At 33.7% G+C, this 16560-nt stretch overlaps 1 protein-coding gene across 2 annotated transcripts; it reads left to right on the top strand.

Annotated features, from left to right (window-relative positions):
- The first annotated feature begins 4530 nt into the window (after positions 1–4530).
- LOC106139572 (uncharacterized) lies at positions 4531–6591 on the top strand. 2 transcript variants are annotated; one of them, XM_060954178.1, is made up of 5 exons: positions 4531–4608; positions 4995–5190; positions 5289–5474; positions 5552–5982; positions 6232–6591. In XM_060954178.1, the coding sequence occupies exons 2-5, from the start codon at positions 5017–5019 to the stop codon at positions 6266–6268; spliced, it is 828 nt and encodes a 275-aa protein (XP_060810161.1). In that variant the 5' UTR covers positions 4531–4608; positions 4995–5016; the 3' UTR covers positions 6269–6591. The 2 variants fall into 2 exon arrangements, with proteins under 2 accessions (XP_060810161.1, XP_060810159.1); XM_060954176.1 differs by lacking the exon at positions 4531–4608 and adding an exon at positions 4637–4827.
- Positions 6592–16560: the final 9969 nt, after the last annotated feature.

Below are 16560 nucleotides of genomic sequence, written 5' to 3' on the forward strand. Positions count from 1 at the left end.
TATAGTGACATATTCTTGATGTATAAAACACTCCTTCACATTCTTCCAACACCTTATTTTTCGGACTAGAACGTATAATGCATATTTTTTTTTTAATAATAGTATAAAAATCTTTCCTTTTCCTTTGTGTTACATTACTATAAGATTGACTTTTATCCAAATTTATTTCTTCATTTTCAATATTATTATATTTTGTGTTGTCGTTAGTAGTGGATTTCACTCGTATTTTTGCCTGTGTGTTTTTATTTTTAGTTTTTGATTTTGACTCAACTTTTCGTGTTTTTTTATTTTTTCCTAATATTTGTAATTTTAATTCTTTTATTTGTTATTTCTGTTTTTTTATTTCTTGTTCTGCTTTATGTAGCCTAATTTTTAATTCACTTATACTATATTCATTATACTCTGCCAGAGGGTCAATATCTTCTTCTTCCGAGTGTATTGACAGTGACTGGAACGAATTATCAGAAGAAACATTCATTACTTGAGAGGCATCATCCAAGTGTATATCATCCCGGTGCGCACTAGTAGTAGCTATTGGTGATTTATTGGCAGCTTTATTCAAACATTTATCGCACTTCCAATTTTTCCATGTTCTGCAGAAAGAGTATTGTAATATCTTGCTTCAGAAACATTTGTGCAACTAAGATGATAAAATCCATTACAATTTTTACATTTTAATATTTGTCTATCTTTTATTGTTTTTTTTTTTACATTTAATACATGTATCTGCCATTATATTAAAACAAGTGTATCTGACTGTATTTATTAATTTCTTATGCCTGTCAATTAGTCAATCAATCAATCAATGCCAATATAGATGTCAATATCAAAAATATATAATATGTCAGATGATATTTACTTTGTGGGTAGACTGGATTTGATTGGATATGTACTGTTGTTGCTTTGTATTAATGTTCTTATTGTTCAATGTAATTATAAATCCAGTAAAATTTTCAAATTAAGCAGTGATCAATTCACAGTCCAATATTTATTTTGATTCTAGTAGTAATTTTGTGGTATATTGACTAATTTAAATATTTTCATACCGTGAGCCCTGAAAATGAAAATAATAACCTCTTCAGCCAGAAGAGGTTATTATTTTCATTCTTCTATCATACCACAGGTAAGTTATTATTAGATTTCCTAAAATTTACTAGGACCTCAAACAAGACGTCTTATCTATTTGACAACCGGAACCGGAAAAAAAAATAATAATTTTATCATGTAAGGTGATCCTGGGTTCGCCAAACTTTTTTGCTGCCGTCGCAATTTTTTCTCCTTTCTTGACTGTGTCTATCGCCTGTGATCCTATCCATTTGAAACGGCGTGTAATTTTTTAAGGTGCCATTCTTAAAACAATTATGTATGTCGATATTATTGGAAACAGTTCAACTTTTTTAATATGATTATATATATGATTATTGTTAAAGTGCTAATAAAAGCTAACTGTCCATGAATTAAGCAGCAAAGAATTTAAAACAAAAATAATTTCAACATTTGTCGATTATTGGAACATGCGCATAAAAAAACCAATGATCGACAAGCGAGTAATCGCTTCAAAAGTAACCTTAATTGAAAAAAAATAATATTAAGAACTGTTAAATTATTAGCTGTCTCAATTAACCAAAACCGAAAAAAGTTATCAGCAATAAACCTTACTCACCTCCTTAGTTATTTCGCTAATAAAACTGGATTTCCGTTAAAAACTTTTGCCGGTCGATATTTAAAGCTCCGCCATTTTTATCAAAATGACCGGATGTAGAAAGTGACACTTGCAATGAGAGCTGGGTGAACCATGGCTATAACCTATGCTTCGTTTAAGTTCAAATACACAACATTAGTATTTCCTTTTTTTATTTTACTTTTTATGTGTCGATCATTGGTGGTCTGTCGGACATTGGGTACTTTACGTTAATTAAATTAAATAGAAAAACGGCGCGATAAATAAGATAAACATATAACAGTAAGGGACTTGCTATATCATTATTTGGTTACTAGAGGCCGCCCGCGACTTCGTCCGCGATAAATGTAGATACCTTTTTTCAATTGGGAATCAATACCTCGGGAACGGTTATTCTGGGTCTTCAGCTACCTACATGCCAAATTTCATCCTAATCGGTTCAGTAGTATTTGCATGAAAGAGTAAACAACATCCATACATACATACTAACAAACTTTTGCATTTATAATATTGGTAGGATTGTGAACCAGGTTCCTTACAATATAATGAAATGACTCTTACACTAAACATGTTTTCACGTTTAATATTTTAACATTAGGTTATTTAATTAAGGCTTGACCAGAAAGTTTCTGGCAGAAATAGCAGACCTGTCAATGAGCAATATAGCAAGACTGAATATACCACTCCAACGTCCTATCAACCGAAGTTGCTTATTACTTTTTCAAGGCTAACGTACCTGGCAACCCCAGCTGCTGGAATCGAACGTGCTCATTTAACTATTTTTATCTCTCTAACTCCTAATTAAATTCAAATTCAAAATTGCGTTGCGTTACACGCTTCTTTTTTTCGAGTAATTATTGCCAGCTCAATATTTTAATTAACTTTTTACGCGGTAACACTGCGAGGTATGCTTTATTTCTGGTCAAGCTATATAACAAATTATTGACTTAGCTTAGACTTAGATCTACATCAAGAATCATGATTTTCTTTTCTTTATCACTGGTAAAAAGCCACTAGAAAATACCTTAAAACGACGGGTTTGCATAAAAAAAAAATTGAGAAATGTAAGTGAAGCGAAATATTTGCTCAACATGTAATATTTAAATATGATTTTACATATGCCAAAAGATATCTAAATAAGAATTAATTTTATTTAAAGCATAATTAAATACTAACAATGGCATTACACTATCAATATAGACTAAACGTTTAAAAAAATGCATAGGAAATATATACTTAAAGTACATATTTACCTGTCTAATATTAACACGCGCAATGCCAAAAATGCAATGTGCACGATGCCTTAGTAGGCATCGTGCACATTGCATTTTTGGCATTGCATGTATCAAACAATATTTTTCCAAGGCTTCAAGTGAAATTTCCTAAACATAAAGTGGCTTTTTTAATCTAGTCTAGGAATATACTCTTTCTATGCCCAAATAAAAAATCAGTTAAGAGATTTTAAGTCATTTCATTACGTACAAAAAAAAGAAAATCTTAATTTAACAGAAAAATCTGTTCCTGGACTCACTAATAAATGAATAAAAAAATGTTTTTTTCTAACAAAATTACAAATCCTTTCACTATTATAATATTTAAGTGTATGGATTAATAGAAAAATTAATTCAACGTTTATGGACTCAGAATTAAATGAAGAAGAAGAAGAATGACTGTCGACATGTATTTCATGCCGGGCATGTAGGGGGCATGAACTACATATACGCTATCGATTCACAAAAATCATCAGCATTCATAATTTCATCTCTACAGACTGTCTATAGAAGAAAGTCTATCGGCATCTAGTTCTTTTGTTTGGAGTTTATACAGGAGGCTGAGTATCGGCATGTAGCCGCGGTTCATGCCGGGCCGGGCGGCGGCATTGCGAAGTGGAAGCCTACCTTTAAAAAAAGGGGTCCAAAATGTCGACTTTCTTCTTGGATGCACAAGCCAGCTCTTCGGTAATGGAACCCCGGTCATTGCGAAGCATTTCTGGCGTTACAATATCGAATGCGGTTTTGATGCGGGCAACCATTTCTTCGCTCGAAGGGCAATCTGACGCATACGGGTCAAACATAAACACGGGTTCTCTTTAAGATTAATTTAGAAAAATAATTTATAGAATAACATACTTAATAATTTGATCTCAATTCATATTTATTTTTATAATAAACACAAAAAGAAAATATTTTTTATTGTATTTTAAATTTTAAAAAAAAACTAAAATAATACTATCGTACTCCTGTGGACTGTTCAGATGTGTTGTCCCTATATTAAAGGGCAGACAACTTGGTTTTTAACGGAAATGTATTTATATTATTTTATAATTGCGATGCCCAGCAGGGTTCATATTGTACCTATTTATAAGCAGTAACTGTAATTCAACTGATGTACTTTATGATATGCAATAAAGAATTTGAAATTGAAGTTGAAAATTTAAAAACAGTGAATAATCGTTACGTAATTGATAATAATTATAATATAATCCTTTATTTTCCTCCACAATACCAATACCTTTACATGTAAACAATAGTATGACTTCTGTTACATAATTATATTGTGGAGAACTGGCGCCTATACTAGGTCCTAGAAGAACCTGTGTTACAGGGGGCTTACCATAAACTTTAAGAAAACCATAATAGTTTTCGCCCGTTTTGTTTCAAGCTTAAAATAATGTTGTTCCAAATCATACCATGAACTTTTAAAACAAGATTGTTTTGTTCCTGCTTAGTGTTGTGAAAGAACGAAGGATTTATCTATTCCCTGGCGATTGTGAAAGCGAGACACAAGATGTGTTTCGTATAGCTGCGTCACATTTACGCAGTGTTCCAATTGACTCTTATGGAGCTCTCATGACGACAATACGAAATTTTAATTTCATAATCTCATTTATAAAATATGTGTTTTAAAAGTTAATAAGTATATAAAAGGTGAATAAAGTATTAAAGTATTAAATCTTAATCATTAAAACAAAATATGGCTTTTGAATTACGTTTCCAAGTGAAATTGTGTACCATACTACAGGCATCATTCGGAACATTTTTTAACGTCACAACAAAACAGTCAGCGCGGCCACTCAAAAAGTCTCTGTGCTTATTCGAAGTAAAGAAAATAATTTGTATTTTTATTAAAACTATGTCTAATTCCAAGTAAGTTTACTCAATTATTGGTGTGGATACGGACATAACGTGTGTTGTGAAACTGTTTTATTTCTTGCAAATTCATATCATACTATTTTGTTTCGTTAAAAATTTCTCGTAGTAATAACAAGTCAGCTATGTTAAGTGGTATAAGTTTGAAGTGGGTTTTTTTGCAGCGTTAGGAATCGTCGCGTTTCTATGAGGCAGCTTGAACTTTTGTGGGAATTCTTAAATTCTAATAAAGACATTGCGACTGGTTTTAACCGCTCCTTACAGGCGAAAGAATATTCGGCTAGGAAATGGCAAGAAATCGCCGAAATTCTAAACGCACAAGGAGATGGTGCACTCAAAGATGGAAAAATGTGGTCAAAGGTAACTAAATAAAAATATATAAGTACATCTAAACATATGTGTCAGTCAATGCATTACTTGGAGACTACTTATCATAACTTATTACATATTTCTTCTAGTATTGGGTGGATTACAAGGCAAAATTAAAAAAAAGGAATGCCGCTCTACATTCATCCAGACGGCGAACCGGAGGAGGATCAGCTAATGAGCCACCTTTGTCCCAAATAGAGGATAAATTTTTATCCATACTAGGAGTAGATTTTGGTCAAGGTATGGCTGGAATCAGAGTGGATCCATTAACAGAGGTAAATAATTGAAGTCATGTCAAAAATGAATGTGTATATATAATTTTTATAATTGTTACTATTTTGTGTACTTTTAGGCACATACTGCAGTAACATCTGCTGAACCTACATCACAGTCCATTTTGACAAGGGAAGGTATGGAAGAACCTTCACTTGTTCAACTCGAGGTGTTTGATGATGGTGCAGGACCTTCGCATGAAGTGCCAATATTGGAGGGAATAGACCAAGCCATATTGGAGGATCCATTTCCTGCGGTAGTTGAGGGGGAGAGAGCAGAGAGAGAAGAACCAGAATTATTGGCACCATCTCCCCAGCCTAGTGGACGCCGCAGCCGCAGCCGCCATGTTTTATCTCGGGAGGACGCTAGGCGTCTTTTCGTGCAGTCGGCCCAAGGAAAAACAGAGGCCAGTGTGCGTAGCAGTAATGCCATGGAGGGTGTGCAGCGAAGCCTGGCACTTATTGCCAATAGTCTAAAAACGATACAAGATGATATACGGGATATAAAAAGGTAATGACAACATACTTTTCATCCAAAAATACTTTATTTTAAATGACTAATATACATATTATAAAATTAATGTTATTCTGAAATGAAATCTAAATAAAATAAAAATTATAACTTAATTTCCGTAAACTTGATTTTAGTAAGTAAAAATCCAAATACCTATGTATTACTGAGAAAATAAATAAAATAATAAGCACTTAAATTTTAATTATATAAAATATGTAATTAAAAGTACTACATTATTATTTTCAGCATTATGTCTACCGCCTTTCCCAGAGCCGCTGAATGAGAGCATTCCTCACGGCCACACCCTGCTGGAGTGCTACGTTACCACGCCCTCCTTCCGTCACTGGAATACTACTACGTGCAGAATAAATTGCCACTAATCGCGATTCTTCTTGTCTTTCTTCTGTAGTTAACTCTTGCGGAGGTAGCTTGGCTCCATTGCACATATTATGTAATATAACACATGAATTGACAATAGAACCAGCTACCTCTGGTTAATAGTGCAATCTTCTATGTAGTAGTAAACAACGGAATCGTGCTTTTAAAAGACCAATTGTGCGTTCAATTATATTTCTAGTATGCACATGCAAATTTGTATAATGTGCCTCTGGTGTATTTGTTGCTGCATTTAAAACAGGCGTCATCATGTACCGTCTTATCCAGAGTCACCTGTAACACAATTAAATTTTAACTTTTTTTATAATGAAGCTTTTTTTACAAGTTGATGATACTAGCACATCCACCATTATGCCTGCATTATGGCGACAGTTTCATTTATATACTACTTATGAAAATGCAAAATACTTACCAAGAAATATACATTTTCATTATTACTTAGTTCTTCCATGTAGTCCTTTAAAGGATGACTAGACCAAATGAAAGAGTCATGAGTTGCACCTCCATGACTGGCATCAACACTTATAATTTGCATGTCAGCATCACAAATCTAGAAACAATGTAAATATTTAGTTTTTATATTTATTTACAACCAAATTAGTTATTTAAGATATTCATTTTTGGGCAAAATTATGCCAATTATTAAAAGTTTACTTACTAATTGTACGTTTAGAGAATGGTAATCCTTTCTGCAAAAATATCTGTCTTCATGCTGGTTAGGACGCACAATAGCAACATGAGTGCCATCAATGCATCCTAATACTCCCGGAATATTAAACTTGTTATGAAATCTAAAACAAGGAACATATTATTTTTATTACCATAAGAAAATGCACGGGATACAATAAAACATTAGTATTTTTATTATATTTGTCTTGTATTAAGTTATTTTATATACCTTGTTTTTATTTTGTTTTGTTCATCACTATTATTAGGAAAGTGAATATATTTTTCTCTAAAATATGTATTATTTAGGCACTTTGAAATTTCATTTATGACAGTAGACACAGTTTGCTGAGCTACAAAATGCCCTTGAATCTTTCCTGTAGGTCTTTGATAAGACCCTGTGGCAAAAAATGACAAAGCAGTCAAAACCTGAAAAAAGCAAATACGTAAGTGAAGATAACACAAAGAATCCCCCATATAGATGCACTTTACTCTCATTATGATACATATTCTAAATAAAAGTTTTCTAGGTTTACCTTTGTTTCCACCGACAAGTCAGTAGCTTTTTGTGGTGTTTTAAGGAAAGGTCGAATCTCTTCACATAAATCGCGAGCTAGTGTTTTGTTCAATCGGTACTCCTTAACAAATTGAGCATCCGTGTATATTTCAAACGGATCACATTGATCCCGTAATCGTCTATGCCGCTCCTTTGCTGCCTGCTTCCTCCTTACAATATCTTAATGGTCGTCTTCTTCTTCCAAGTATTCAAAGATCTCGTATTCATTAGCCATTACAAACGTTGTTTTATATATATCACGTAAACAAACACCTTCAAACACTAACGTAACGTAACTAACACAGTGAACACTTTATGCTTACTTATTTCAACACACAAATGTCACATAAGGTTTTCAAGTGGTTTGTAAGCATTGAAGGAATCACACTCAATATGAAAAAAGTTTTGTTCCATGGCATCCGACCAACTTTTTCAAGATCGCAAAAATTGACGTAAAAACAATATTACTAGTTGTCAAATAACGGCTTATAGTACGAAATTGAATGAACGTTTCGTTGTGACGTCATCAAAACTGCTAAGAAATGTAAGCTTAAAGTAATATTGTTTTCTAAGTGTCATGGTACAAATTTCAAAAGTAATATTGAAACAATACTGCTACAAGACATTATGGTAAGCCCCCAGGTCACCAGGTCTCCCCCATTAATAGATAGCTTAGATGTAATAATATAGTGAGTAGGTGGTATTACTATTCGTTGGCAATATATAATATATACTATACGAGAATAATATTTTTAAATACAACTAATAAAATAATAATACAAAAAATCATAATCTGAAATCAAGCGAGAAGTACATTACATCATGTTAGTAGTAGAAATATTGTCAACTCTATAGAAAATTCAGAATAAAATTAATAATAACACAAAATTGCCATCAATTTAGGTAGTCACGATACAACTATCATTAAGGACTCAGTCTCATCGTATGTTAAAATTTGAAGGAATTCACTAACCATTTTTTTGCAACGAAATTTTTTTAGTGCGAAAATTTGTATTTGAGAGTGTATTTTTTTTGTACAGATAAAGTCCTAAGAAACAACGAAATTTTGTTATAAATTGAGTACCATTGAATGACTCGAGTGATATCCTAAGTCTATTGTTTCTGGCGATTAGCTGTGGATTAAAAGGGGTTTGCGAATGTTGAAGCATTGTTATAGCCAATATAAAAAGCTGTCTAACTGTAAGTACTCCACATAATTTACAAAGGTCTTCGGTTGGAAAAATATATGGCTTGAATGTACAGACAATCTAAGGTCTGCCGCGCCGATGGATGCATGGCTAGGGGCGAGCCTAGTCTCGAGCGTGCCACTTCCGCCATGGGGTTGGGCGACCCCCAGGTAATGGCTAGCCTTACCCTGGCATGCGGGGCTCTGCTGGGGCGGACAAAATTGTTCCCTTGCGTCTCGTGGGAATCGTATGGATGCAAATTTTTTGAAAGAGCACCTAAATGGCGGCGATGGTGTCCGCACCCCATCACGTCTCGTTCCCGGCGGGAGCGGTATGCGGTCTGCTGAAAGCCGCTTTGCGACGATGAATGTAAGAGGAGGAATGAAGGATAAAATTGAGGAAGTATGTCAGATGATGGGTGAAAGACGGTTGGATGTGTTGTGCGTGAATGAAACGAAGCGGAAAGGATGCGACGCGACGCAGCACGGCCCTTACACGGCGTATTGGTCTGGAATTTCCAGTACCAGCCGAGGCTGTCAAGGGGTCGGTCTAATCCTTTCTGCACGAATGGCTGAGTGTGTGAATGAGTATGAGTGTGTCAGCCCTCGTCTTCTATGGATTAGGCTGAAAGTTGGAATCACTCGGATCTTCGTTTTAGGTGTTTATGCACCGTGGGATGTGGGTTCGAGGGGTACAACATCAGCAAAAAGCGAAAACGAGGAGTTCTGGAATAGTGTAAGAGAAGTATTGAAAGTTACCAAGCCAAATGAGAAGATTATTATGTTAGGTGATTTTAATGGATGGGTGGGTGTAAAGCGTGATGGATATGAAAAGGTGCTTGGTGCGTTTGGTGACGAAAAGGTGAATGATAATGGAAGAAGTGTATTAGAAATTTGTCTAGAGTGGGATCTTTTTGTGTCGAACTCAATGTTTCAACATAAAGAGATCCACACCTATACAAGAGTGGAAGGTATTTTAAAAAGTATGATAGACTTTGTGATTGTAGATGAAAGATTGAAGAACAAAGTGCTGGATACCCGTGCATATCGCGGTGCTGGCATTGACTCGGACCATTTACTGGTGATATCCCGGATAAGGGGTATCTTCAATCGCTGGCGGCACAGGGTAAGGGAGCAAACCAGCGCTTTGGAAAGAGTGAAAGTAGAAAATTTGCAAGATATGGATGTAGGTAAGAAGTATATTAATAGACTGAAGGATGAAATTGAAGATTTAGATGAGAGGAGCAATATTGAAGATGGATGGAAGGAATTTAAAGAAAGAATTGTGAAAGTAGCTGTTGAAGTGTGTGGTGTAAGTAGAAGAAGGAAAGGGAAAAATCACAAAAATGCGTGGATGAGTAAAGATGTGCAAGAACTTGTGCGATTAAAGAAGAAAGCATGGCTGGATTTGTTAGCAGCAAAAGCTAACTAAAAAATGAATTTAAGTTCCTGTCCAGTTGAGCACCTAGATCGAACGTCAGGCAATTTATCTTAGTTTATGTATGTTTATTTATTAATAAGTTTATACATATATATTTAGTGGATAGGTATTTGTCTATTATATGTATTTCTGTTATATTATTATATTGTTGCTAAAAACACAGTGACTTGCCGCTTTTTACTGAATTATTTAGGAACTAGTTTTATTGTTTTGCCGGTTGACTGGAAGAGATCCCTTTATGGGATAAGTCCGCCATTGCTAGTGATTTGTTTATTTTATAACTTTGTACTATTTTCTTGTTAATGTATATTTCTATGCAATAAAGATATTACAAACAAACAATTGGTTATCAGAGATGGGTTACTAAAAATGTTACAGTCGTTGTTAAAGGTCAGGAGAAACAATGCAAAAAAACTCTAAAAGAAAGAGTAAACACATCCCACCAATTGCTGGTAAACACTTTAAAATCAAACTTACCAAAATTTATGGAACATCTTGCTAACATAATGAACCAGTTTAAAGCTGTTAGATTAATAAAACAAAATCTTACTCCCTGTGATGGATTATTACATATTGATTTTCCTGAAAATTATGGATACAAATATGGAACAGAAATTCAATCAGCTTATTTTGGTGGCTCTAAAGGACAACTTTATGCATATTTTCTTTTACTATTTCACAAAATCCCAGCCACCACTGAATACAATACAATCGAAATCTATCTGCACAGTTTCTGAAAATTTGCGACATGATCCCGTTCTGATATGCGCTCACTTAAAACCAGTCATAGAAAGAATAAATCATTTACTCCGTCTTTGAAAGCGAAAAATGTGTAAACATTTTAAGCGATGGACCGTCAACCCAATACCAGAATAAAACTATGTTCTTTATGATAGTAAATTATTCAAACGCGGAGGCAATCACGTGGCATTTTTCTGAAACAGGTCACGGTAAAGGCGCACCCGATGGCGTTGGTGGGTGTCTAAAGAGAACTTGTGATAATATTGTTGCAAACGGAAAAGATGTAACTAATATTGACAGTTTTATTGACTGTGTAACAGTCAATTGCAAAAGTATTGACGTTATTCCGATTGATGATGACAATATACATACATAGGTCTCAATTCAAGCACAGTTTCTGTTAACACACATACTACCTTTGAAGGCGTCGGAATTATGTATACATTACATATGATCACGTCTATATCCCTTGCGGGGCAGACAGAGCCAACAGTCTTGAAAATACTCTATGGCCACGTTTAGCTATTTGGCTTAATGATAGAATTGAAATTCAAAAAGTGACAGGTTGCTAGCCCATCGCCTAAAAAAGAATCCCAACTTTAAAAGCCTAATTATGGAATTATGTATATGCATTTTAAATAAGCAGCATGGATATAAGCTCTGTCTTATTATTATCATTTTGTCATTTTAATGTCAAATAATAATAACAAATTTGTCAAATTATAATATTAATTAAAAAGAAAAAAAAATTAATTAAATTGAGAAAAAATAAGTAAAATGCATTAAATGTCAAAATAAATATGATACCTACAGTCAACGAAATACTTCCAAATGTCATAAAAATAAAATATCATTGCTACATTTGTTACATAATTTTATCATTTAAAAATTCCTCTAATAAATAATAATTTTTTTCAATTAATTTTTTTTGTAATCTAGCCTTGAATTGTTTTATATTTTGATATAGTTTTGGCCCCAACACATATATTGTTCGACTATACGACACAAGGTTTGAATTACTCTGTGGAAGTACTTGTACTTGTACTTTGTTGCGGGTAACTTGTGGTCTTGTATTTACAATTTTTCTAAAATTATTAATATCAAATTTTCACATATAAGCAAGCTTCTTAAATATATACTGAAAATAATGTCAACATACGTAATTCTTAAAATAAGGAACACAACTGTCAGTTTGAGATCCACCGAATATGGCACGAATGCATTTTTCTGTGTTTTAAACCCCAGTATAATATACCATATCTTAGATTTGAGGCAACATAGGCATGATACGCACAAGCAGCTGTTTTTTGCGAGACTGTTTTTTATTATCAGAATTTTATTTTTAATGTCAGAATTAGATTTGTTATTATCATTTGTCATATTTTCTGCTTAATCTATGAAAGTGTCATTAAAAGCATTTGCTATGTCGTGAGGATCTGTTAATAATTTATTTTTGTGATTAATTTTCTCTATGTTTCCATTTGGTGTTTGGTATGTTGTTTTATTTATTGTTTTCCACATAGCCTTTGCAAGATGTTTAGAATTACTTATATATTTATAATTGTGAATTTTTTGTGTTCTATTTATAACTTTTTTATATGTTATTTATCGCGTTATCACTAGATGGCGCTGATTGAATCACATACAAATTCGCGTTTACTTGCTCGACGCGTTTGATCGAGTAAAACTCGCACTAATCTCTCAGGTTGCGAATACGTCTGTTCGTTCCAATTCCGAATACGAGTTAATTATTCTTTATAGAATTTTGACACATATGGCAAGCAAATAAAATATCAACTTAAGTGAGGGTGTTACATTCTCACTTTTCTCTCGCTACGGTTGTCACATGATACTGAGTTGATGACTGACACAATACTATATTCGATGCATTACATACTAATTGTTTCACATTATTATCAGCCTACGAATTTTTGAGAGAAACTCTAAGTAGTTGTTAAAATACATTAAAAGCGAAAATTCCTAGGATTATTATAAAGCCAAGAATCTTTAAAAAAAATTTGATATAGATAAAATAAGTGAACATTTAAAAAAGAAGTGTGGTTCCCGGCACCATTACAAAAAAATAAAAGGACCATTCATCTCTTTCCCACGGATGTCGTAAAAGCCGACTAAGGGATAGGCTTATAAACTTGGGATTCTCCTTTTAATGCCAATTCCTGCCAATCTAAAGTCTGCCGCGCCGATGAATGCATGGCTAGGGGCGAGCCTAGTCTCGAGCGTTCAACCTCTGCCATAGGGTTGGGTGACCCCCAAGTAATGGCTAGCCATACCCTGGCATGCGGGGCTCCGCTGGGGCGGACATTATTTTTCCCTTGCGCCTTGTGGAAATCGCATGGATGCAAATTTTTAAAAAGCACCTAAATGGCGGCGATGGTGTCCGGCAGGAGCGGTATGCGGTCTGCTGAAAGCCGCTTTGCGACGATGAATGTAAGAGGAGGAATGAAGGATAAGATTGAGGAAGTATGCCAGATGATGGATGAAAGGCGTTTGGATGTGTTGTGCGTGAATGAAACGAAGCGAAAAGGATGCGACGCGACGCAGCACGGCCCTTACACGGCTTATTGGTCTGGAATTTCCAGTACCAGCCGAGGCTGTCAAGGGGTCGGCCTTCATTCTGCACTGTATGAGTGTGTCAGCCCTCGTCTTCTATGGATTAGGCTGAAAGTTGGAATCACTCGGATCTTCGTTCTAGGTGTTTATGCACAGTGGGATGTGGGTTCGAGTGGTACAAAAATAGCAAAAAGCGAAAACGAGGAGTTCTGGAATAGTGTAAGAGAAGTATTGAAAGTTACCAAGCCAAATGAGAAGATTATTATGCTAGGTGATTTTAATGGATGGGTGGGTGTAAAGCGTGATGGATATGAAAAGGTGCTTGGTGCGTTTGGTGACGAAAAGGTGAATGATAATGGAAGAAGTGTATTAGAAATTTGTCACGAGTGGGATCTTTTTGTGTCGAACTCAAAGTTTCGACATAAAAAGATCCACACCTACACAAGAGTGGAAGGTATTTTAAAAAGTATGATAAACTTTGTGATTGTAGATGAAAGATTGAAGAACAAAGTGCATATCGCGGTGCTGGCATTGACTCGGACCATTTACTGGTGATATCCCGGATAAGGGGTATCTTCAATCGCTGGCGGCACAGGGATATGGGAGCAAACCAGCGCTTTGGAAAGAGTGAAAGTAGAAAATTTGCAAGATATGGATGTAGGTAAGAAGTATATTAATAGACTGAAGGATGAATTTGAAGATTTAGATGAGATGAGCGATATTGAAGATGGATGTGTATTTTGGTAAAAAATTGTATTCATTTTAAAGAGTTAAAATGGGTATCAGAACATTCGGTAATTGGTGTTGTTGAATATTGCGCAATAGAATTAACTCAGTATCGATTAATTCTATTATGTGTTTATAGACCAGCAACTTCAAAAGATTATAATACTTTTTACGCTCAATTAGATCTAATATTAAAGACATTAAGTATGAATTCGAATAAACAAATAGTAATGTGTGTGGATTTTAACATTAACATTTTAATAAAATCCGACTGAAAATTTCCTTAGTTGTTACAATCTTAAATTACAAATACGTGAAATCACTAGACCAATGACAAAAACCTGTCTGGATAATTATGCACACAATTTAAATTTGTCATGTAGAACTAAAGTAATTGAGCTAGCATTATCTGATCATACAGCTCAAATTATTCATATCCCGGTTAGTAAAATTAATAAATTAAGTTATTGGTACGTTAAAAAACGAGTTTATCTCTGGAACACTTATGTATTTTTAAAAAATACATTAATGACTTCCCATTTTCAGGCATTTATAACACCGATGATCCAAATATTGCTTTTGATTTTTTTCTAGAAAATTTCCAAATGTTGTATAATCTCTGTTTTCCTTTTAAACGTATTACTTTAAGAAATAAAAAGAAATTAAAGTGGATCTCTAAAGGTATAAAAACTTGTTGTAGGAAAAAAAGACTACTTTTGTGGAAATATAGAAAATCGCCATCAGTAGAAACTAAACATACACTATCAAATTATTCTAAAAAATTGAATAAAATTATAAATTTAACTCAAAAATCTCAAAATTCACATTATATCACCAAAGCACAAAATAAGTCAAAAGCAACTTGGCAAATTATAAATGACAGAAATAAAAATAATGAATATATTACAAAAATCGAAAAAAATGGAGAAGTAATTTCAGACCCAAAAACAATTGCAAATGCTTTTAATACTCATTTTATTGATAAAATAGAAAAATCATCAAACATGTTAAGTGACAGAGTGGATTTACCGTTACAGCCACAAACTATGTTTCTGATGCCTATACTGACTGAGGATGTTGTAAAAATTATAAAATCACTTAAAAATAAAACTAGCACAGGTTATGATAATATTTCTACAAAAGTTATAAAATTTGTTTCTGATGATATATCGGGCCATTTATGTCATTTAATAAATTTGTGCATCACTGCTGGAATCTACCCAAATAGCTTGAAAACTACGGTTATAAAACCACTACATAAAAAAGGAGACAAAAAAGACATGTCTAATTTTAGACCAATAGCTTTGGGTTCAATTTTCACAAAAATTTTTGAAAAGTATTTATTTGAATGTATTTTTAATTACTTGACAAAATATAACATTTTATGTGACGAACAACAGGGATTTAGGAAAAATAGAACAATTAATAAGGCAATTTATGATTTATTTGACATTGTTATGAGAAACGTAGATAATAAGACACCCGTGTGTGCACTGTATACAGATATGACACAAGCATTTGATTATGTCAATCACAAAAGATTATTGAATAAAATGAGTATTTATGGTATTAGAGGAAATGTTTTAAATTTAATTGAATCATACCTTCTAAATAGGAGTCAATATGTAGAAGTAAAAAGTTTATGTTCAAAATCAAAGAATGAAGAGGTTCACAGATCTGAATCTAGAATAAATAGATTCGGAGTACCTCAAGGAAGCGTACTGGGGCCACTGCTGTTTCTAATTTATATCAATGATCTTCCAAAATATATACGACATAAAATGGTTTTATTTGCTGACGACAGTACGGCCATAATCAAATGTGACGATACGAATGAATACGAATGTGACATAAATACAGTTTTAAATGATATTATAATGTGGTTAGACTCAAACAATCTGAAAATTAATTTGCAAAAAACTAAATTAATGCAGTTTCATCAAAGAAAATTACCACCTAATCTGAATATAAATTATAATGGCTACAGGCTGGAGGAGGTACAATCAACAAAATTTCTAGGACTTTCGATTGACAGCAAATTAACATGGTCCTCTCACACTGAGCAAGTATGCAAAAAACTTTATAAAGCAGTATATGCTTTGTTCAAATTGTCAAAAAAAGTTAACATTGAAGTGGTATTAACTGCTTACCATGGTTTAGTTACACCTCATTTACGATACGGCGTTATTTTTTGGGGTAACTCGAGTGGTAATGACAAAGTTTTTAAGGCACAAAAAAGGTGTTTAAGATCGATGTACAATTTGCAAAGTACAGTCAGTTGTGTACCGATAT

The sequence above is a fragment of the Amyelois transitella genome, chromosome W, assembly GCF_032362555.1.
Source record: "Amyelois transitella isolate CPQ chromosome W, ilAmyTran1.1, whole genome shotgun sequence".
Classification (NCBI taxonomy): domain Eukaryota; kingdom Metazoa; phylum Arthropoda; class Insecta; order Lepidoptera; family Pyralidae; genus Amyelois; species Amyelois transitella.

What these genes read in the sequence shown, in the direction of transcription:
- LOC106139572 (XM_060954176.1), top strand. Translation starts at nt 4,655, where the DNA reads ATGGCTTTTGAATTACGTTTCCAAGTGAAATTGTGTACCATACTACAG. An exon ending in GAGTGGATCCATTAACAGAG is followed by an intron (nt 5,475 to 5,551) that starts GTAAATAATTGA and finishes GTGTACTTTTAG; the next exon opens with GCACATACTGCAGTAACATC. An exon ending in GATATACGGGATATAAAAAG is followed by an intron (nt 5,983 to 6,231) that starts GTAATGACAACA and finishes TATTATTTTCAG; the next exon opens with CATTATGTCTACCGCCTTTC.